Source organism: Canis aureus, chromosome 13, assembly GCF_053574225.1.
Source record: "Canis aureus isolate CA01 chromosome 13, VMU_Caureus_v.1.0, whole genome shotgun sequence".
Taxonomy (NCBI): Eukaryota; Metazoa; Chordata; class Mammalia; order Carnivora; family Canidae; genus Canis; species Canis aureus.
Genome location: NC_135623.1, coordinates 19,059,861 through 19,084,281, shown reverse-complemented (window position 1 = coordinate 19,084,281; position 24,421 = coordinate 19,059,861). Strand labels below are relative to the sequence as shown.

The window sequence follows — 24,421 nt, the reverse complement described above, 5'->3', positions numbered from 1 at the left end:
AGGCTCCACATAGGGGGCCTGATGTGGGACTCGATCCTGAGACTCCGGAATCACGACCTGAGCTGAAAGCAGACGCTCAACCGCTGAGCCACCCAAGTGTCCCTCTCTCTCTCAAATAAATAAATATTTTTTAAAAAATTAATTTTATTGTATGATATCAGCATAGTGGTTGTGTGTGTGTGTGTGTGTGTGTGTATTTCAGTCTTTATCAGTCAGAGATCATGCCAGAGTATTTGTGGTAAAATAATATAAATTATTTGCTTTTAAAGAGTCCCACAATTACTTAAAGATTGATAATATGGGTGATCCCTGGGTGGCTCAACGGTTTAGCGCCTGCCTTTGGCCCAGGGTGTGATCCTGGAGTCCTGGGATCGAGTCCCACATCAGGCTCCCTGCATGGAGCCTGCTTCTCCCTCTACGCCTGTGTCTCTGCCTCTCTGCCTCTCTCTCTGTGTGTGTGTGTGTGTGTGTGTCTCATGAATAAGTAAAATCCAGAAAAAAAGAAAAGATTGATAATATGTTGAAAATTGTTGAAGCTAGACAATATATATGTTGGGCTTCATTGCCCCATCCTCTCCACTCTTAGTATGTTTTTAATTTTTCATATTAATAAGGTTAGTGGACAGGGAAAGACTGCAAAACTAAAAGAAAAAGAAAAGTAAAAGAAAAAGGGGGCTGCAGCTCACAAGAGAGATTAGAAATAAAGGCTGATGTGGAAGTCATCAGAAGATAGGAACACATGAGCCAAATATTTGGAGAGTAGAATATAAGAAGAAAGTAGAAAATAAATACATAAAAAGAGACCAGAGAAGTAAAGCCAGTGGAATAGTAATAAATAAAGACAGAGTAGAAAAAGATGAGTTTGAGAAAGGTACCAAAAAGAAGAGACCTAAAAGAAAAATTGAATCAGAATCAATTAAGGCAAGAAAGTTTCCAAATAATAACTACTAAGTACTCTTCTTACAGCCCCCAAATTTCCAATCAAATAGAATAAAGGGACACCTGGGTGGTTTAGTTGGTTAAACATTCAACTCTTGGTTTCAGGTCAGGTCCTAATCTCATGGTTGGTAAGAATGAGCCCCATGTGGGGCTCCACGGTCAGCAGGAGTCTGCTTGGATATTCTCTCCCTCTGTCCCTTCCCCCACTTGCATGCTCTCTTGCTCTCTCTCTCTCTCAAATAAATAAATAAATCTTTTTAAAAAATACACAGAAAAAAAAATTATGTTTCTAACAAAAGAATTTCAGAATGATGAAATAATTATCTCATTCAGCTATGAGATAAACAGTATCTAGATATTAGATATTTAGATATTAGAATTCATACCTTCTAAAATACACAACACAATCTCCCAGATATTGACGATGTTGAAGGAATATTAAAAAGGCATTTACAAAAAAATAAATAAATAAAAATAAAAAGGCATTTACCCACTGGCACCAAATTGCCACCTAGCTAATCTGCCACAGTGAAAGATAGGATACCAAGTGCTAGAACAACTATAAAAAAATAAATAAATAAAGAAGATATTGACACTGGCCATTAAAGAGTTCTCTGGAGAAAAATCATTAAACTGTAAGATTCATGAAGATTAGATAGTAAGCTGGCCCAATTTCTCCCCATATGCTCATATTCCAGCATGGTGCCAGGTCCCATGTTCCTACAATAACGGAGCCCCAGTGGGGTACTGGGGGCAGGTAGCACTGATGATGCCCAATATTGTTGGTGTTTTGAGCCACAGTTCTAAATGTTAGAGCAAACTGTGATCTCAGATCCCTCTCTAATTACAAGGATAAATAACAGAGCTTTTCATTTCATACTCGAAGCTTTAATAACTTATTCCCACATATGTATATACCTCTGCATTGTTGCTCTCAAAAGTAGTTGTACCTCTTTATACTTAATTTCTAGTACTTTGAGGAATTTATTATCCACAGCCTTGAAAATAATTTATTAACATATTAGATGCAATACAAAATGTAAATCATATATATTTTAAGCTATCATCCCTTAAATCTTCTATTATTTACTCTATTAATTTTCAATACACTGAGGTTAAAGACATATGCTTCTTTGCAAGGCAAAGCCCCACCTAACATGAATCTCTATCTTTACATCAAAAACAATTCATATCATCTAAATCAATATAAGGTTCAAATAAGTCTTTTTGATTTCCACAGACCCAACACAGAAAAAGGAAAAACTCCCAGCCTCTCTGCAGTACATGTATATTTCATTATTTCCAGGTATATTCTGAAAAATGTTTTTAAAAATGTTTAAAAGGTCTCCAATTGAGATCTTTAAAATTCTTAGCAAACTTTTTTAAAATTTTACCTAACTCAAGATTAATAAGCATAATTCTAAAATGTCCTAGAATCAGGAATGAAAAGTTAAAAACTTACATTCAAGCTGTGCAACCACATCTCCAGGGTCTACTGCTTCAGGGAACACCTATAGTGGGAGAATGTAGATGGAAGCAGTGTGGGAAAGAAGAAATGAAAGGAACAGACACATAAAAAGTCTTTGTTTTTCCCCTCATTCCCATAATATTCCTTTCCCACCCAAAGAAATTTCTGACATTATTGAGGACTGTCACTTCATCTCTGCTTCCCATGATCACTATGGAGGGTCTGACAATTAAACACCCATTACAGCTGACTATGGCTCCCTCTCCAACGTCACCAGTGCTTCATCTTCATCTCCAGTTCCTCCTGCTGTTTGTTTCCGTGGTCGTACTGGCCTTCTTGGTGCGCCTCTAACTCATCAAGCTTATTCCCACCAAGAAGCCTTTCTATTTGCTATTCCTCGGCTTAGAATGCTTTTCCTGGGCAGCCCAGGTGGCTCAGCAGTTTAGCGCCGCCTTCGGCCCAGGTTGTGATCCTGGAGACCCTGGATCGAGTCCTATGTCAGGCTCCCTGCATGGAGCCTGCTTCTCTCTCTGCCTGTGTCTCTGCCTCTCTCTCTCTCTCTCTGTCTGTGTCTCTCATTCATGAATAAATAAAGTCTTAAAAAAAAATTCAAAAAAAAAAAAAAAAAAGAATGCTTTTCCTCCAGACCTTCGAATAACTGGTAACTGTCTCATAATTCAGGCTCAGCTTAAATGTTACTGCCATCTCTGAACACCCTTTAAAATAGTCACTCAGACCCTCTCCATCCCCTGTCCTCCCTTTACTCTTTTCATGACATTTATCACTACCTAAAATTATATTATTCTCATGTTTACTTGATTAGTGTCTGTTTCTCCCATTACAGTGAAAGCTCCAAGAAAGGAGGCTATTTGTCTTGTTTACCCAGTGCCTCAAACAGTGCATGGTACAGGGCAGGACATGGGTAATTACTTGCAGAAAAAATGGGGAAGGAAGGAAGGGAGGGAGGGAGGGAGGGAAGGGGAGGGGAGGGGAGGGGAGGGGAGGGGAGGGGAGGGAAGGAAAGGAAAGGAAAGGAAAGGAAAGGAAAGGAAAGGAAAGGAAAGGAAAGGGGAATAGGAGGTTAGGGAAGGAAGGAGGGAAGTAGAGAAGGAAAGAATGAAACAAAAAAAGTGAAGAATATGACTGGTAATAAACTAAAAGCAGTAGTTTTAGGGGAAAAATAGAAAAGAAACTCAAGAAAGTACACGAGATAGCCATAAATAAAAATATAAAACCTATTTTTACCTATTAATATCTCTTTTTTTTTATAAAAATTATTTAATACTCAAGATGCTCTATCTTACATAAAGCCCACTAGCAAAATTTGGAAATAGTCTGATCCATCATGAAAAAGAGGCAACTGATTCACTGCATAATAGAATGCATATTTATTTTCAAGCTTCTGAGTTTAAGTTACAAATCTCCTTCTGAATGAAATCAAAGTATACAGTCAGCAACAATAATTTGTGTTCTGGGCTTTTATTAAAAATTGGAAGTATTCTGATTATTTGTTAATATTTGATCTGATACGTGAACTCACCTTTTCAAACACCATTCTGGCATTGAAGACCAGTGGAAAATTGGCTGGGACACATTGTGTCTTTTTGTATTGGCCAAACACACAGATGCTAAGATAGATGTCCTCCTTGTCTTTCAGCACCACTCCTGGACAAGTTACCTGAATGAAATTAGATAGAGAGATGTAACTGCTTTATGAATTCCCTGAACTGTCTTACTAAAATAATTTACAAGGCATTACATTAAAACACTAGTCTGCTAAGCTAATAAAAATACGCACAAATAAAAAAAGGAGAGAGAGAGACTCAAGTGTTTACAGAGTTAAATGAAATGCCTTTATAACTTCCATCCCTCTGAGAAATCTATGATTCTCCATTTGGTTATTTGTGCCACATTTGAAGCTCTGTGTACTGGCTCTTGGGACAGACACTAACAGTTTTAAAGTCTGCCTTAGGCACCCACTTTACGCTGAATGCTGACATAAACTTATTCAGCATCATTTAATCACAAAGGATTAAGACTCAGCAGAAACAAAGCACTATCCTAAAAGACACAAAAAAATAGTGATAGAAAGTACCACCCTAAACAGCAGCCCATGCACACTCTCATCAAAAGCAATATGACAAACTTCCAAAGCTAGTGAACTATAAGTTTCTAGCCCAGTGAAATATTTTTAAAATATGAAATTGTACTTACTTAGCCACATGATTGACAGAAAGTATAGACACAAAATATGGCATTTCTAAAAACTACATGGCACAGTCTCCTCAGGCCCTGCCCACATTTCATTGTCAGTAATCAACCACACCCTTACATGGATTTTAAAGGCTAAGATTTCATTCTAATATACTCATATTGTAGTAGCACTCAACACCTCCCCAATAATACAATCAAAGTATATTTGTATTGTCCTCTGACCACACACATTACATTCTTCCATTATTAGGATGACTACTCCTTACCATTCCATTTCATCTCCTCCTCATTTATAATTATCACCTCTCAAGGCTTACATCAATCAGCTACATCTCCTACAAAAAAAACCTATCTTGACTCACCAGATATCATTATTCATTCAATCTAACTCAAACATTTATTATGAATTTACTATATTCAAGTAAAAACGTTTTAAATTCTCATAACATTTTGTAGTTCTCTTAAGGCCTAATTATTGTCTCCATGCATTTTAATAAAGTGGGTACATCTCACCTCTTTCAGTTGTAATTCCCTAAGGACAGAAATTTTATTCTCATCAGTGTATCCAAAGCCACAGACTTTCAGTGTTAAAAAGAAGCTTAGAGATTATCAAGTACAGCTTCATATTTTTTATATATGACAACAATAGAGCCCCAAGAAATATAGGTGATCTACTTACTTAAAGCGACACAGTAAATGAATCAATACAATACATTCAAAAGTGCTTAGAAAAGTGCCTAACAGAACATTCCACCAATATTAGCTATAGTTATTGTTAGACTGGAAATCATTATAATTTGTCATATCAACACAAATTATTGCACTGAATAAATGACTAAGACTTCATGTCTCTTTGTACATAGCAGTTAAGATTATTTTCTGTGCCAGATATTTTTACTTCCTCTCCCCCGCATCAATTTTCCACTCTGTCCTAATATATTCCCCACTGATTATTAAAATCTATTAAAATCAAGGTCTTCAGCAAATCTCATGCTGTCCATCACCTTCATTTCCTACTCTGCCTCATTAAAATCAAATCTGTTAGAATCCCTCTAACTCCATATTACCCAATGTGGTAGGTGCTAGCCACTTATGCTTACACTTGTGGCTAGTCCAAATTTGAGATGGACAATGAGTGTAAAATACAAGATTTTGAAGATTTTGAGAACTTGTTCAAAAGATTTTGAAGACTCATTACAAAATCAGCATAAAATATCTCATTAATAACTAACACTTTGAATATATTGACTTAAGTAAAATTATTATTAAAACTAATTTATTTATTTATTTTCACTTTTTTAATGTAGCTGGTAAAAAATTTACAATTACATCCTTGGTTCAAACTTGTTACTCATATTCTATTTCTACTGAGTTGTGCAGCTACTCTAATTGAGAGTACTCAACTGGAAACTACTGACTCTCTTTCCAATGTGCAATATATGCAAAAGGGCAACTGGGTGGCTCAGTGGTTGAGCATCTGCCTTTGGCTCAGGTTGTGATCCTGGGATCCTGGGATCAAGTCCCACATCAGGCTCCCAGCAGGGAGCCTGCTTCTCCCTCTGCCTATGTCTCTGCCTCTCTCTCTCTGTGTCTCTCATGAATAAATAAATAAAATCTTTGAAATACACACACACACACACACACACACACATATATACGCAAGAAAGCATGAGTTTTTCTCACCCACATTTCTACAAATTCTGCCATGCTTTAAAAGAACACCCAGTAGCTTTCCAAAAAGAAAGTAGGAAAGGGAGGGTGGGTAAAGAAAATCAGATTGAACAAACAGAAAATAAAAAGCAAAGCAGTTGACTTAAACAACCATATGGATAATTACATGAATGCAAATAATCTAAGCATTCTAATTAAATGGAAGAGAGATTGTCAGATTGGATTAAAAAAAAGCAAGAACAATATGCTGTATGCAAAAAAAAAATCACTTTAAAGATAAAGATGCACATGGCAAAGTACTTTCAGAATGGTGGATCAAATACCTCCAAAAATCAGCCCCTCTATAAAAGCAAAAGAGAACATTACCAACAACTGGTGAAATCAACTTTTTACAGCTATAGAAAACAACCAGAGATTTCCAACAATCTGAAGAGCATTTATTTGAAAAAAATAGCTGACTTGCAGTTAAAACAGTGATACTGTGGTATGCTAACATATTCTACTCCCAATCTCCTCTACTCAGGTCTTCTTTAGCCTTGAAATACAAAATCCTTAGAATTATACTAGCCATGAAAACCAGCACACAGACACTGGAGTGTTCAGAACAGGTTTAACGCTCCCCAAAAAGCCTCATCCCTGTGGAACTGTCATTATTTGATCTGTCTGACAGTTCCCTGGAAACCCTCATTCACAGGGATTCTCTTTATTTGATCTGAATTGGAGTTCACTCATACAAACAGCCTTTCTCCCGAAGGCAATTGTCAAAAACAATCAGTAGCAATTGTTTAACACAACAGATGCCCGAGGCAGTGATCACAATTGAGGCAAACCATAACCTGATCAAAATGCAAAGCTGGAAATGCATGTATATGAGTGTATGGGGGGGAGGTGCTGTCTTGAGAAGCTATATAACATAATTTTAGCAGTTTAGAAGATCATGCACATGTTCAAGGTTGTGCATGTGCCCAGAAATGACCTGATGAAACCCTAATCTCTCTGGCTGACCCCGAGGCTTTGAAACAGTTGGAAGTGAAGGCTAAGACAGAGTTGTAAACTACCTGCAGAGCACAGAAAATATGCCTCAACAATCATACAAAGATCCTCAGCAAAGACAGGGAGACTTATTGGTTCAAGACATTTAAGGATATATAAATCTAGTCATTAGCAAGCCATGAAGCTAACCAAGCAGACTTTGGTGGCCAACCGTGACAAAGAATACAGACATTAACTCAGGAAAGTAACTAAACAAACAGAAAGCAATAGCAAACAACAAACCCTGAGAAAGAGGGGGAGTCTGATTTACAGAGTTCCATATTATACTATTTAAAATGTTCAATTTTCAACAAAAAAAAATATTACATGCAAAGAAACAAGAGTATCACCCATACACAGGGGAAAAGGCAGTCAACAGAAACTGTCTCTGAGGAAGCCCAGTCTCCTAAACAGAGACTTTAAATCACCTATTATAAATATGTAAAAAGAACTAAAGGAAACTTTGTCTAAAAATCTAAAGCAAAAAACAAAAATAAAAAATAAATAAAAATCTCAAGTAAAGTATGGCACATGGCAATAATGTTTCATCAAAGAAGGAATACCAAAAATAAATAGAAATTATTTTTTTAAAGAACAAAGTAGAAATTCTAGAGTTGAAAAGCACATGACAGAAATGAAAAAAAATCACTAAAGAAGCAAGCAGAAGAAAGACTACGTGAACCTGAAAATATTATTCAGCCTAAGGAACAGAAAGAAAAAATAAAGAAAAATGAACAGGGACATCAGGGTGGCTCAGTGGTTGAGTATTTGCCTTTGGCTCAGGTGTGATCCCGGTGTCCCAAGATCAAGTCCCATATATCGTGCTCCCCATAGAGAGCCTGCTTCTCCCTCTGCCTGTATCTCTGCCTCTCTGTTTCTCATGAATAGATAAATAAAATCTTAAAAAAAAAGAAAAAAGAACAATGAACAGAATCTCAGAGATCTGTGGAATACTATTAAGCACAACATAGAAATGACAGGAACCCCAGAATGAGAGGAGAAATGTCCAGAAAGAATATCTGAAAAAATAATGGACAAAAACTTCCATAATTTAAAGAAAAGTAATCTATACATCCAACAAGCTCAGAGAATTCCAAACCACATAAAAGACAAAGATGAAGAGAGAATTTTTAATGCAACAAAGAGAAGTGATTCAACAGGTACCAAAAATCCTCAATAGGATTAACAGCTGATTTTGCATCAAACATGAAGCTATAAAGAAGTGAGATGACTTATTCAAAGTGCCGAAGGAATTTCAGAATATTTGCACAATGCACTTCAATTCTATCAAATAAGAATTCAATTTCAACAAAAATTTACCTTCCAAAAGGATGGAAAACTAAGACATTCTTAGCAAAACAAAAACAGGTAATTCATCATTAGCGCAATTTCCCCATAAGATATACTAAAGAAAATCCTTCAGTAGAAAGGACACTAGATAGCAACTCATATCCACATGAACAAAAAAAAAAAGAACACAAGGAAGGGAACTGCATAGATAAATATGACGACAGTATGCATTTTTTTCTCTTATTGCTCCATCCTTAATTAAAATTAAATTACATAAAGCAGCAATTACTAAACTGTGTTGATAAGGCTTATCTGTATAAAGATATAATTTGTATGACAATAAAATCATTAAGGGACGGAATGGAACTAAATAGAAGCAAAAGTTTTGTGTACTATTCAAATTAAATTGGTATTAATCCATACCAGATTGTTATAAACTAAGATAGTAATTGTGAACCCCCCGAACAACCACTAAGAAAATACCTAAAAAACATAGTAATAGAAACAAAGGAATTAAAATGATATACTAGAAAACAGTTAACACAAAAGGCAGTAATGCAGAAACATAGAAACAACAAAAAAAAGACATGACATGCAGAAAACAAATGGCAAAATGAAAGAGACAAATCCTACCTTAACTGTGATTACATTAAAGGCAAACTGACCAAATACTCCAAGCAAAGGTAGAACTTGGCAAAACGGATAAAAACTATAAGCCAGCTATATGTTGTCTATAAGAAACACACTGTAGATTCAAAAACACAAATGAGTTGATAGTAATAGAACGTAAAAAATGAACTATACAAGCAGCAACCAAAAGAGAGCTGCAATAGTTATACTAATATCAGACAAAATAGACATTAAAACAAAAATGGGCACTAGAAACTAAAACAGACATTTTATAATGACACAGCAATTAAAAAGACATATATAAGATATAGATTTCAAGAAAACATATATGCACTTAACAGAGCTCCAAGATACATGGAGCAAAAAAAGATAGATATCTCTCCAAAGAAGATAAAACAAATGACCAATAAACTCACGAAAAATGTTCAATATCACTAGTCATTGGGGAAGTATAAATCAAAACCATACTGAAATATCTCTTCACATCCACTAAAATGACTATAATTTAAAAGATGGACAAAAACAAGTGTTGGGGAGCATGCCGAAAAATGGGAACCCTTATACTTTGCTGATGGAAATGTATCAATGGCACAACCACTGTGGAAAAATGTTTGGCAGTTCCTCAAAAAAACTAAACAGAGTTACCATGAAATTCAGCAATTCCTAGGCATATACCCAAGAGTGCTGAAAACATATAACAACCCAAAAATATATACAAGAGTATAGCAGCATTATATAAGAGCCAAAAAGTAGACACAATCCAAATGTCCATCAACTGAAGAATAGATTAGCAAAATGTGGTATATCCAATGGAATATTATCTGACCATAAAAAGGAATAAAGCACTGACAGATGCTACATGAATGAACCTTACAAGCATGCTAAGTGAAAGCAGCCAGACACAAAAGGCTACATACCTTATGATTCCATTTATATAAATGTCCCCAATAGGCAAACCTATAGAGTTAGAAATTCAATTAGCGGTAGCCAGGGTCTTGAGGAAGAGGGAAAATGAGGAATGGCAGCTAATAGGTATGGGATTTCTTTATAGGGTGATGAAAATGCTCTGGAATTGATTGTTTTACAATTTTTCAGTGAATATATTAACATTCACTGAATTGTACACTTTAAATGTTTTTTTAAGACTTTATTTATTTATTCGTGAGAGACACAGAGAGAAAGTAGAGACACAGGCAGAGGGAGAAGGAGGCTCCATACAGGGAGCCCAATGTGGAACTCAATCCCAGGACTCCGGGACTCCTGGGATCAAACCCTGAGTGAAAGGCAGACACTCAACTGTTGAGCCACCCAGGTGTCCCTAAATGGGTATATTTTTTAACTTGAATTATATCTTCATCTTTTAAAAAATAAAGATTTAAGATAAAAGCAAAATGATAGTAAAAGGTATATCATGCATTCATTAATCATAAGAAAGCTGGATGACTGTCTTAATATGATATAGACTTAAGAGAAAGATTACCAAAGTTAAAGTGAAATATTTCATATTGATTAAAAATTTGATTTATCAGGAAGCTATAACAAAATTAAATGTATAGCTTTAATAATACAGTATCAAAGTAAACGAAGCAAAAAATTACAGTATATAACTGTAACTGATTTTTCAGTAACTGATAAAATAAGCAGTCAAAAGATCATTAAGAGTATAAAAAATGTGAACGACATTCAAGTAATTTGACCTAATTGACATTTATGTAATAACGCCATCCAAGAGCAAAAAGATATACATTTTTTTCAAGTGCACATGAAAACATTCATGAATAGAGATGATATTATGAGCCATATAAGTCTAATAAACAAACAGACTGAAGTCATGCAGAGTATATTTTCTTTTTTTTTAATAATTTTTTTTAATTTATTTATGATAGGCTCACAGTGAGAGAGAGAGAGGCAGAGACACAGGCAGAGGGAGAAGCAGGCTCCATGCACCGGGAGCCCGACGTGGGATTCGATCCCGGGTCTCCAGGATCGCGCCCTGGGCCAAAGGCAGGCGCCAAACCGCTGCGCCACCCAGGGATCCCTATTTTCTAATCCCATTAAACCAAACTAGAATAAACAATAGGAAAATCTAAAAAAAGAAAAAAAAAAAACAGGAAAAAAAATTAAAAATTAAAAAACAGGAAAATATCTAGAAAAAAATCTAAATATTTAGAAATTAGACAATAGATTTCTAAATCACAAGAATAGAAATTACAAGACAAATTAAAAATACTTTGAACTGCATGAAAATGAAAAGACAACATATAAAAATGTGTCAGATATAATTAAATCACTTCTAAAAGGTATACTATAGCATTAAATCTTAGAAATTCCCTGCAATTCTTTTTCTTCAGAAAAGGCATTTGACACCTGTAAGCTCCATTCACGATAAAAGCTCTAGAAAACTGAGGCCTGAAGGAAATTTCCTCAACTGATAAAGAAGATCTATGAAAAAGCCTTAATTTGATGTCATACTGATGTTGAAAGACTGGATGCTTCCCCAATATCAGCAAAAAGGTCAGTATGTCCATGCTCAACACTTGTATTCAACAATGTACTATATAGGCCCTGGCCAGTGAAAAAGGACAAGCAAAAGAAATTTTAAAAATAAAAGAAATACAGCGCCTAGGTGGCTCAGTTGATTAAGCATCAGCCTTTGCTTCACGTCACAATCCCAGCGTCCTGGGATTGAGTCCCACACCAGGCTACTTGCTCAGCCAGGAGTCTGCTTCTCCCTTTGCCTGCAGCTTGCCCTGCTTGCACTCTCTGTCTGACAAATAAATAAAATCTTTTTAAAAATAAAAAATAAAAGAAATAAAAGGTATACAAATTGAAAAGAAGTAAAACTGATTATTTGTAGACAACCTAACTGTAGTCTATAATCTACAAATATGCTACTAGAAATAAAGAATCTGATGTCATAGGATATAAATTCAATATGCAAAAATCAATGTTATTTCTTTATGTCAGAACACTTATATGAATTTTTTTATTTAAAAAAAATGAATTTTTTTTAAAAGTACCATTTGCAATAGCATTAAAACCTGAAGTATGCGTACTTACATATAAATTTAACAAAATATGTGTGAGGCATGCCTACTGACAACAATGAACACTTCTGAAAGAAACTGAAGGTCCTGACAATGTAAAAAATATACCAGGATCGTAGACTGAAAGACTCAATACTATTAAGATATCAATTCTCACAAAACTGGCCTATAATTCGGTGTAATCCCAAGAGCTAAGAAAACCAACAGAATTGACAAGCCAGTGATAAATTCACTTCAAATGAAAATTAAAGTAATTTGCACAATCTGAAAACAATTTTATTTTATTTTATTTTATTTTTAAAGATTTTATTTATCCATTCATAGAGACACAGAGAGAGAGAGGGGCAGAGGCACAGGCAGAGGGAGAAGCAGACTCCACACAGGGAGCCTGACGTGGGACTCGATCCAGGGTCCCCAGGATCAAACCCCGGGCTGCAGACGGTGCCAAACCGCTGCGCCACCGGGGCTGCCCCGAAAACAATTTTAAAGTAAGTGTTTAGGATATTTCATCTGAGAAGGGGGAAAATTCCATAAAAAACCCAAAAACTATAAAATTAACACAGAGAAGGAAGATATTTGCCAGATATTTAAAAAGAGAGACTAGGGAGTGGCTGGCTGTCTCAATCAGTAGAGCATGCAACTTTTGATCTCGAGGTAGTGAGTTTGAGCCCCACATTACTTAAAACAGAGATTAATTAAAAAATTAATAAATGTATAAACATAAAGACAGGTTATATGAGAATTCTTGAATATGTAGTCCATGAAGTTAAAAATCTCAATACAGGAGTTTGGGGACTTTGCTTTTTTAAAATTTTCTTTTAAGGATTTTATTTATTTGAGAGAGGGAGTAGGAGAGAGTGAGCAGCGGGGAGGAATAAAGAGAGAGGGAGAAGCAGGCTCCACACTGACCAGGGAGTCCGACGTGGGGCTCATCCATCATGGGGCTCGACTGACATGAGGCTTGACCCAAAGACCCTGGGATCATGACCTGGGCAGAAGGCAGACACTAAAGCAACTGAGCCACCCAGGCACCTCTGGGGGAAGGGTTCTGAGAGAGAGAGTGTGTAAGTACACACACACATGCATGAGCAGGGGGAGGAGCAGAGAGAGAATCTCAAGCAGGCTCCATGCTCAGCACAGAGCCCCGCAAGGGGCTGGATCTCTTGACCCTGAGATCATGATCGGAGCCAAAATCAGGAGTTGGACACTTAACCAACTGAGCCACCCAGGCAGGTGCACCTCAATACAGGAGATTTTTAAAATTTAACTTGATAACTTCATAAGAATATAATTCTGAAGAATTCTCCCAGAACAAGTATAAAAATAAAAATTACACCAAAAAAAAAAAAAAAAAAAGCACATGGAGAATAGATACAAGTTCCAATATATGTCAGAGGAAAGGAGAAAACAGGAGAAAAAAATAAAAGTCAAAGATATGGAAGCTAAGAATTTACCCAGAACTGGAGAAACCCACAAATTCTCAAATAGATGGTACACACCCAATGCAAAACAGAGTAGGTAGAAATGAATCCACGGTTGTACAGATCACAGTGCACTAGACGACATCAAGTATACAGTGAAATACATAAGCATACTGAAGATTTTAATATATCTCCATTACAACCTGGAAGATCAGGCAGACAAAATAAATTAATATGGGATTAAAGATAATTTGGGGGGATCCCTGGGTGGCTCAGCAGTTTAGCGCCTGCCTTCGGCCTGGGGCGTGATCCTGGAGTCCCGGGATCGAGTCTCACTCATATCGGGCACCCTGCATGGAGCCTGCTTCTCCCTCTACCTCTCTTTCTCTCTGTGTGTGTGTCTCTCATGAATAAATAAATAAAATCTTCAAATAAGTAAGTAAGTAAGTAAGTATGTAAATAAATAAATAAATAAATAAATAAATAAATAAATAAATAAATAAATAAATAAAATAATTTGGAGAAAATAAACTCCATCTGATAATGGCCAGAGAGCCCTACATCCAACAAATGAAGTTACATATTATTTTCAAGTAAATAAAAAACATTCACAATAACTGTATAAGTATTAGGAGATAAAAGAAATCTTAACAAAAATAATATCATGCAGATGTCATTCAATACCCCAATGCAATTAAATTAAAATATGACAATAAAAGATAGTCTGTATGTATACGTGTAGGTGAGTATGACAGGGGACTTGAGTACATATACATATATAAATCCTGTGCATCTTGAAACTGAAACAAATTCCTAAATAGCTCATAAGCTAAAGCAGAAAATCACAATAAAAATGATAAAATAGGGCAGGCCCGATGGTGCAGCAGTTTGGCACCACCTGCAGCCTAGGGTGTGATCCTGGAGACCCAGGATCGAGTCCCACGTCAGGCTCCCTGCATGGAGCCTGCTTCTCCTTCTGCCTGTGTCTCTGCCTCTCTGTGTGTGTCTCTCATGAATAAATAAATATAATCTTTAAAAAAAAAAAAGATAAAATATTTAGAACCAAATAATTTTAAAACAATTTTGCCAATCCTTTTGGGATGCCAGTTAAGCAGCACTTGGAAGTAAATCAAATAAATGCCTTAAAGACAGACATTAATATGAGAAAAATACTGAGAAATGCAGAGGAATGATAAAATTCAGAAGAGTGAGTAGCTAAGGGGAAGAAGGGATTCTATTAGAGAGATATATAGGAAGCTTCACCTTATCTGTAATATTTTACTTCTTAAGCTGGTATGGAGGCACATGGGTATGCATTATGTTGCTCTTTATAACTTTTTATATGTCTAAGATATTTTAAAGTAAATGTTTTAAGAATAAAAAACTGAAATCTAAGTGAAATAAGTATTTGACTCATCCAGTAAAATCTCACCTATGAATCCAAAAGAAAGATCCTAAAGAAAAAATTAGCCAATTCAAATATAGGAAAAATAATATATGCTAACAACAAGAATTTACCATAGAAATGGAAAGAGTGCAACATCACAAAATGTATCCCTTTATAGGCTATGGGAACAATATTATACTATAATCACAACAGATCAGGAAAAAGCATTCAATATAATTCAATGCTCAGGATGTTTTCAAAATGAGGAATAGAAGGGAACTTTCTTATTTTAATAAATGAAAATCCTAGGGCTAATATTATATTAGGCTAAACTATAGGAAATCTCCATGGCTTTTTTTTTTTTAAAGTAAAAATATAGTCCATTGTCAGCAATTTCATAAGACTCAACCTAATACTTACTGGCAAAACTTCAGAAGCACAACTTAAAATAAAAATAAAGAGACAAGTATATTTACTATTATTTCCACCATTCAATTTTATACGAGAGTCTAGTCAAGGACATAAAACAAAAGAAAGAAAAAAAAATTGTACAAGAAAAGTCAAACTGTCTTTATCTGTAAACAACATAATTTTCCAGATAATCTAAATAATGACCAGGACTAATGGGAGATTTCCGCAATGTGCGGAATTCAACATGTGCAAAAAGAAATACAAGAATATTTATAAGAATACGATTTGTAATATCCTAATACTGGGAATAGTGAAAATGTCCATCAACAGTAGAATGGAGGGACGCCTGGGTGGCTCAGCAGTTGAGTGTCTGCCTTTGGCTCCCGTTGTGATCCTGGGATCCTGGGATCGAGTCCCACATTGGGCTCCCTGTACGGAGCCTGCTTCTCCCTCTGCCTATGTCGCTGCCCCTCTCTCTCTCTCTCTCTGGGTCTCTCATGAATAAATAACTAAAATCTTTAAAAAAAAAAAAAAAACAGTAGAATGGACACAGAGAAAATGAATAGTCAGTTTTCCAAGAAAGACACACAGATGGCTAAGAGGTACATGAAAAGGTGGTCAACATCATTGATCATCAGGGAAACGCAAACCAAAACCACATCTCACACCTGCCATGATGGCTATTATCAAAAAAGACAATAAATACTAAGTGTTGGCAAGGGGGTTGAGGAAAGGGAATCCTACTGCACTACTGATGGGAATGTAAACTGAGTACAGCAACTGTGAAAAGCAGTATAGAAGCTCCTCAAAAAATTAAGAATTGAACTACAGGGACGCTCAGGTGGCTCAGGGGTTGAGTGTCTGCCTTCGGCTCAGGGTGTGATCCCGGAGACCCAGGATCGAGTCCTACGTGGGGCTCCCTGCATGGAGCCTGCTTTTCCCTCTGCCTGTGTCTCTACCTCTCTCTCTCTGTGTCTCTCATGAATAAATAAAATCTTTAAAAAATAAAATAAAATAAAAACTGAACTACCATACAATCCAGCAATCCCACTTCTGTGTATATATCCAAAGGAATTGAAAACAGGATCTCATAGAGATGTCTTGTACTCTGATGTTCATTGCAGGATTACTCACAATAACCAAGATATGGAAAACAACCTAAGTGTCCAAATGTCCATGAACATAGATGTGAGATTACATATATAATTTTTTAGCCATAAGAAAGTAGGAAATCCTTTGATTTGAGGAGATATTAGTCAAAGGATACAAACTTCTAGTTATAAGATTGATAAGTCTGGGGATCTGATGTACAACATGGTGATTATAGCTAATACAGTCTTAAATACTTGATTTTGCTAAGAGAATAGATCTTAAGTGTCCACACCACAAAAAAGAAATGATAACTATGTGACAGGATGCAGATGGTAGCTAATACTACCCAGATAATCATTCTGTAATTTATAAATATATCAGCATGTTGCACACCTCAAATTTATACAACGTTATGTGTCAATTATAGCTCAATAAAGCTGGGGAGAAAAAAACCAATGGAATGATAAAAGGCTTATTGTCTTACAAAATGACAGGGATGAATTCTCACAAGGAAATTAGGTATTAAAAAGTTCATTCTGTGGAGAGACAGACAGATTTCACAAGTTCAGAATATGGTGTAATAGAAGTTATACCAGTGATTACCTTTGGGAGAGGAGGGGGCAGGAGGGGTGGCTGAAAGGAATGGAGCACAAGAGCCCAATCTGGGGTGCTGATGATATTCTTTCTAATTATTGATCTGGGTGGTGATTACACACTCAGAATTTGTGCACTTGCTGAATATGCAGTTCTATAAAGAGTTAACCTAAAAAAAAAAAAATCAACAGCATTCTTTGCTTACCAGTGAGAAAGAAAGAAAAGAAAAAGGTATTTGCTAAAGACTGCAAAAACAAAGTGAAAAAATAAGGTTCAACTGGATTGTTGAAATTTACATTATATATAATGTAATATAGTAATCTTGGATAGGTTACTATCCAAGATATATTGATATATTCAACAAGAAAGAAAAAAAAAACACCTCTGGAATTCCTAAAGGCAAAGGATATAAACTGCTATTCACAGAATATGAAACCTCTTGGATTAGAGGTTGGCGTTAATACAGCCACAAGGCAGGAAATACCTGCCGCCATCAGAAACTGGAAGAACCAAGAAGGATCCCAGTCCCACTCCCCATCTAGAGCCTTCTGAAAGAATGTTGCCCTGCTGAACTTCTACTTTGGACTTCTGTTCTCCAGAAATGTGAGGGAATGAATTTCTGTTGTCTTAAGACATCAAGTTTGTGGAAATTGGTTATTATAGCCCTATGAAGCTAACACAATCGCCAGAGCCTCAATAGTTCAATTCCTAAATCTTGTGCCTGGAGCACTGGGTCCATATTCTAGAAGACCCAAAACACCCTACTTTACAACAGACGGTTTGAAATTTACCTATACACGTGACAAAAAAATAAACCAAAGCCCTAACTTGAAAAAAAAAAACAGAAATAATTTATAATAAAAGGTCTATTTCTATATGTAAATGCTCAGGCAGGACTAAGCTAGAGGATACAGTATTTGCACCTTTATACAGAATCTAAGTAAAACGGAGAGGTTCTAAAGCAGAATGACACATGCCCATACTGGCAACTCAAACACAAGCAGTACTGCCACTGGTGTCATGATTTTCCAAAAAAGTAAACTCTTAGCAGAGTATCAAACAAAACGAAGTTTACTCTTTCCTCAATTTACATTGCAATTGTATTCTTAGAAAATTCACTGAGTTTTACCACCTTAAAAGCAAAAAGACTGTGTTTATACATAAAACAGAGTTAGATTCTTAACTTGTATTAATTACACACTGGTTTTAATGTACATAATCAATAGGACATTCAAGTCATACAGAATACTAGACAATTAACACCAACAGGACCCCCGCAAACACTAAGGTAAACAAAGGTAGCCCAAAGAATTTCACTGGCATCTAAAAGTCTATCAATAAAATAAAATTTAATCACTATTACAAAAATAAATAGTATTTTATAGCAATTAAGGAAATGAACTTGATCTGCAAGAATCAACACAAATTTCAAAAACTGAACTGGAAAAAGCAGGTATGCAAAAAGATACATAAATACCAGTTGTGTAAAGTTTTAAAACAAGACAATAGTATAAGTAGCACATAGACATACACAAATAGGGCAGCCCGGGTGGCTCAGCGGTTTAGTGTCGCCTTCAGCCCAGGGTGTGGTGGGGACCCGGGATCAAGTCCCACATGGGGCTCCCTGCATGGAGCCTGCTTCTCCCTCTGCCTGTGTCTCTGCCTCTCTGTGTCTCTCAGGAATAAATAAAATCTTTAAAAAAAAAAAACACACACACACACAAATAAAAGTACAAAACCAGAATGAAAATAATAAACTGTAACTTCAGGATATTGATTACCTTCCGTCTAGGAAGGGAAGGAGAAAAACTGGGGTCAGGAGGGTACACAAAGGAGCCTTAACTATATCCATACCATTTTACTTGTTAAAAACAAAATCTGCAGCAAACATGTAAAATGTAGCATTTGTTAAATCAGGGGTGTAAGGATCACAGTATTCAGTTTTATTTTTTCTGTAAGTTTCAAGTGTTTTTTATTTAAAAGTTCTTAAAAGTCTGTATTACAAGGAAAATCACCACCAACTGTAGCACAATTGTGAGACACCACTCACTCCACAGAAACCTGGATGAGCAATGATCCGAAAAAAGGACCCAGATTTGTTTGCCCCAATGTTATCAATAACTTAAGGAGGCAATGAGGTGAAGGGAGTACAGAGAACTAAAACTGGGAATTATATATACATATATACAAATTAAACCCAAACTGTCACTATTGGCTGCTTTCATTGCCCAGGCACTAGACTTTGTCTCTCTGCAGTTTCTTCCATTCTCCCAAGTAATCTCATGAAAACTGAACTACTAATTAAAAGAAGCAGCAAAACTACTTTTCATATCATAGGTAAGATGTTTCAACTATTAAAAGTGTAAGTGGTAGGAGATGTAATTGCTGCTCTTGATAGGCAAGTTATTGGCCTATATCATTCTCCAATGATTTATCGAGCAAAGTCAGACTTTCTTCCTAGCAATATATTTTCTCTCAAGTCATACAGCTCTATGGAGCAATACAAAATGGTGTGTTGTACACTAAAACCTTTCATGTTTACCATGTTCTTGCCCTCATCTCCCCACAGTATCATACATGAGATTACTACTAATACAAGCCCGCAGCAAAAAAACAATCATGCGGGGCACAGTGGGGGGAGAGAATGGAATGCACACAGAGAGAAAACCTCTAATTTCCAGTTAATAGTAATTAGGAACAAAGTAAATGTCACCACATAGGGGAAAAATTCAGATAATAGTACAACATAGGATATTCTATATCTGAGCATGGTCTCTTTAAAAGGTAATATACAGAGCAGCCCGGGTGGCTCAGCGGTTAAGCGTCTGCCTTCGGCCTAGGGAGTGATCCTGGGGTCCCGGGAACGAGTCCCACGTTGGGCTCCCCGCATGGAGCCTGCTTCTCCCTCTGCCTGTGTCTCTGCCTCTCTCTCTCTGCATCTCTCATGAATAAATAAAATCTTAAAAAAAAAAAAAAAGGTAATATACACAGAGTTTTACAAGAATGAATGTTTATAGTTGCTTTATCCATGACAACCATCACCTGGTAACAACCCAAATAATCATCAGTAAAGAGAATGGCTAAAAATGTTGTCTACACATAGAATATAAAGGAATAAACTACTGATATACAGTAACATGGAGGAAGCTCAAAACTATGCTGAGCAAATAAAGCCAGACACAAAATTTACATACTCTACGATTCCATTGCACCTGCAATTTGCGTACTGGCACACTAATCTATAGTAATAGAAATCAGAATAGTTCCCTCTGCACGGGGCTGGACAGGAGCACAAGGGCATTTCCTAGGGTGATAGAAGTGTGCTAAATCTTCACCTGAGTAATGATTACATGAGTGTATGAGCTTATCTAAATCCATGGGGGTGGGGGGGCAGTGGAGAAGGAAAGATCATGGGAATGAAAAAGTAGAGCTTTTTTTTTCCAAGATTTTATTTATTTATTCATGAGAGACAGAGAGAGAGAGAGAGAGAGAGAGAGAGAAAGAAGAGAAGCAGACTCCATGCGGGAGCCCCAACCCTGGGACCCCAGGATCACGCCCTGGGCCAAAGTCAAGCACTCAACCCCGGAGCCACGCAAGCGTCCCGAGCAACTTTACATTAAAATGGATTAAGAACACCTAACAACCAAATGCAACATGTAAACCTTGATTGGATCCAGGTTTTAAAAAATTAATTCTGCAAGTTATTTGTGGGACAACTGGGAAGATGTGAATATGCACTAGATATTAAGAATTGTCACTCATGGGATCCCTGGGTGGCGCAGTGGTTTGGCGCCTGCCTTTGGCCCAGGGCACGATCCTGGAGACCCCGGGATCGAATCCCACGTCGGGCTCCCGGTGCATGGAGCCTGCTTCTCCCTCTGCCTGTGTCTCTGCCTCTCTCTCTCTCTCTCTCTCTGTGACTATCATAAATAAATTTTTTTTAAAAATTGTTTTTTAAATAAAGAATTGTCACTCATGATCTTAAGCGTGATAACAGTATGGTAGTTATGCAGAACCATGTCATTATTTTTAGAAGACGGATGTTGAGGGCGTATCATGATACCAACAGTTTACCTCCAAATTTTCAGCAAAAACAAAAAACAAAACAAAAAAAAACACATTTTACATATACACATATGTACAGATAAATTAATGTACATAGTCATGGGATATAGTCATTCACTGTACTATTCTTCCAACTACTCTTTATGTTTGAAAAAATGTCAATAAAAAGTTGGAAAATAAAGATGCCAAATTTTATACATAGAGTGGGGAAAAAAGCAAAGTGCAGAATAGTTTATATGCTACCTACTGTATAAAGAAGCAAAGAAAACACATATGAGGGGAATGGTGTGTATGTGTTATCCATTTGGTTATATTACAAAAGGAAATACTAGAAGAATAATTCAGAAAACAATAAAATCATTACCTACAGCAGATGAGTATGGATGGGAAAGAAGTTTGAGGAGATAGTGCTGGATGTGAGACTGCTCTGAGTATATCATTTGTAGGTTTGACTTTTATACCATGTAAACATAAAAAACTAATTGAAAAGAAAAAACTAAAATTTGAAAGAAGAGGTTAAAAGTATCTATGGTCATTTAATTCATCATTTCAATCAAAGCCAAATTAATCAAGCTAATGGTTGCTAATGGTCTTTTTTTTTTTTTTTACTTCTTCTGAGCATCAGAGCCATTTAACAGGGCTTTTGCTGGTTAAAACTTAGCATCTTGTTGCAGATCTGCCTCTAAGCAGTTGTGCAACCCTCAGCAAATAATTAGCCATGCTAAGCCTCACCTGTAAAAAGGAATTAAATTCAATGATATCTAAGATTCTTAGAATTGTGAAATTCTGCGACTCAAGTGTCTGTTGAAAAAAGTTAAATAGGAACGTTTCCACTTGCATAACTTCTTCAGCTTCGATGAACACAAAGCTTCATCACACATTTACTTTCTGAGGAAGAGCAGTACTGAAATCAAATGTATTTCTGCAACTCCTTCGGGCAGTAATCAATCAGTTACATCCAAGTACTTCCTCTTGGAGATCTTTTGGCAAAGGAAGGGAAGCCAGGGCAGCCCAGGTGGCTCAGCGGTTGAGTGTCTGCCTTAGCGTAATAATCCTGGAGTCCCAGGATCCAGCCCCATGTCGAGGTCCCTGCAGGGAGCCTGCTTCTCCCTTGGCCTGTGTCTCCGCCTCTGCCTCTCTCTCTCTTGAATAAATAAAGCCTTTAAAAAAAGGGGGGGGGGCCAGCCCCTCAGGCAGTTGCACTCCCGCTAACCCCCACTGGTTGACAGAGGAAGAAGCAGCAGCCAGTAACAAAGTGCAGTGCGGTGAGTCTGCAGGTAGAGGAGTTTTACCAACTGCTCCAGGCCAAGCCGTTGAAGCAGCTCTGGGTATTCTGTTGCTAGAGGAATCTTACTTTACAAAGTTGCTAAACTTTGGCAGCTGCGGGATGAAAACATCCCCAGAAACATTCTTCCCCTCCACTCTGCCTCACACTCTGCCCTACCCAGCCTTGCCTTCTTTAACACCTAACAAAAGATCTAGAACAGTCCTGTGACTTCCCTGGAGGTAACACGGACTGTGTTAACAGCGGCCTCATTCCAACGCGAGTTAGGACAGCCAGGAAAGCACGGGAGGGCTTAGGCAGACCCAGAAGCCGGGCCTGCAGGCCTGCAGGATGTGCAGGAAGGAAGTGGGGAGGGCTTCCCAGGGCAGCCCTCAGAGGCCTGGGGTTGGATTCTCAGGTACCCTCACCACCTGCCTTCACTGGGAGATCAAAGAGTTGAGAGGTGAGAGGGCTTAGAAGTGGAAGGGGAGAAAAGAGACCGAATGGGGGATTTGGGTCTAAAATGGGGGTATGGAAAGCTTCTCTGAGGGTTTCCTCCAGAAGAGACAAGTTGGGGCTTTCATCTGAAGACCAGGATGAGAGGGTTCTGTAAAAAGTGCAGAGGAGGGAGTTAAAAAACCCCTGAAAGGGTCTACTGCGATGGTTAAGACGGATGGAGTTTTCTCCCATCACAGAGAGGTCCAACTTCCTTCACTGAAGGACGGACGCGGTGGGGACCCCTGCGGGGCTCAGCGCGGAGCGTCTGCCTTGGGCCCAGGGCGTGACCCCGCGGTCCTGGGATCGAGTCCCGCATGGGGCTCCCCGCAGGGAGCCTGCTTCTCCCTCCGCCTGTCTCTGCCTCCGTGTGTCTCTCATGAATAAATAAATAAAATCTTTTTTTTTTTTTAAAGGAAGGACGTGGGGGCTCATGCCTCAGCTGGTCCCCGCAGCAGGCTGGGCAGGGGGGGCCGGGAGGTGGCGGGGCGCTCCGCAGAGCTGACGGCCTGGCCGCCGGGTGTGGGGTTCCACTCTCAACACCGCCAGCAGAGGCTCCTTCGCCAACCCCAAGTTTGGGAACTTGAGCAAATCTGCTGCAGGGATTTGGGAGGAAACCCCGGCGCCTGGACGGCCGGGGAGAAACGGGGCCAACAAGGCGGTCTAGGGCAGCAGGTGCAGAGGGGGGACGGAGGAGAGGCCCCACCCGACCCCACCCCGCTGGAAGGGCCGGGGCGGGGCGGGGCGGGGGCGCTCCCGAAGTGAGGCTCCCGGGGCAGGGCCGCGGGGACGCGACTGGACGCCGGGACCGGGGCGGGAGGACACCGAGGCGACGGAGCCGGGCTCCCGGGGGCGACCCGGCGCACGGCGGCGAGCGAGGAAGAGCCGACCCGCGGGCCCGGGGCGCGACCGGTACTCACAGAGCGGATCTCCAGCGCCAGCGCGCACTGCAGCGCCTTCACCTTCGGCATCCGCGCGGGGGGCGGCGGCGGGGACGGACCCCGGCCGCGGGCCCGAGGGCGGCGAGGAGACGCCGGGCGGGGCGGGGCGGGGGCGGGGAGGAGACGAGGTGGCGGCGGCGGCGGCAGCTGTGGCCCCCAGGCCGGGGCCCGCGGTCCAGCCTGGGTCCCGCCCGAGCAGCAGCTGTGCGCGGGGCGCGGACTCGTTGTCATGGCAGCCGGGGGGCGGGGCCGGAAGACGGGCGGGGCGGGGCCGCGCCGGGGCCCGGCGAGCGCCAGGGGCGGGGCCCCGCGAGGGGGCGGGGCTTCCGAAGGAGCGGGACGGGGCGGGGCAGCTCGTCTGTGACGTCCGACGGTGCGCGCGCAGCCGGACGAGGCGCCCCGCGGGCTGTGGGGGCGGGGCCGGGGGCGGGGCCGGGGGCGGGGCCGGGGAGCCGGCTCC

The 24,421-nt window shown here is 38.9% G+C and overlaps 1 protein-coding gene across 4 annotated transcripts in view; it reads right to left on the bottom strand.

Moving 5' to 3' along the window:
* The window catches only part of SPATA6 (spermatogenesis associated 6), a 142,588-nt gene extending 118,387 nt beyond the window's left edge, over positions 1-24,201 (bottom strand). For 3 of the 4 annotated variants that reach the window (XM_077845022.1, XM_077845023.1, XM_077845025.1), the window contains exons 1-3: positions 23,941-24,201; positions 3,948-4,085; positions 2,402-2,450 (exon numbers count right to left, since the gene is read on the bottom strand). In XM_077845022.1, coding sequence (XP_077701148.1) covers positions 2,402-2,450; positions 3,948-4,085; positions 23,941-24,192 — 439 coding nt within the window. In that variant the 5' untranslated portion in view covers positions 24,193-24,201. Of the gene's footprint in view, positions 1-2,401; positions 2,451-3,947; positions 4,086-4,887; positions 4,906-23,940 lie in introns of those variants that run through there. The other variant, XM_077845024.1, reaches the window with a different exon arrangement.
* Positions 24,202-24,421: the final 220 nt, after the last annotated feature.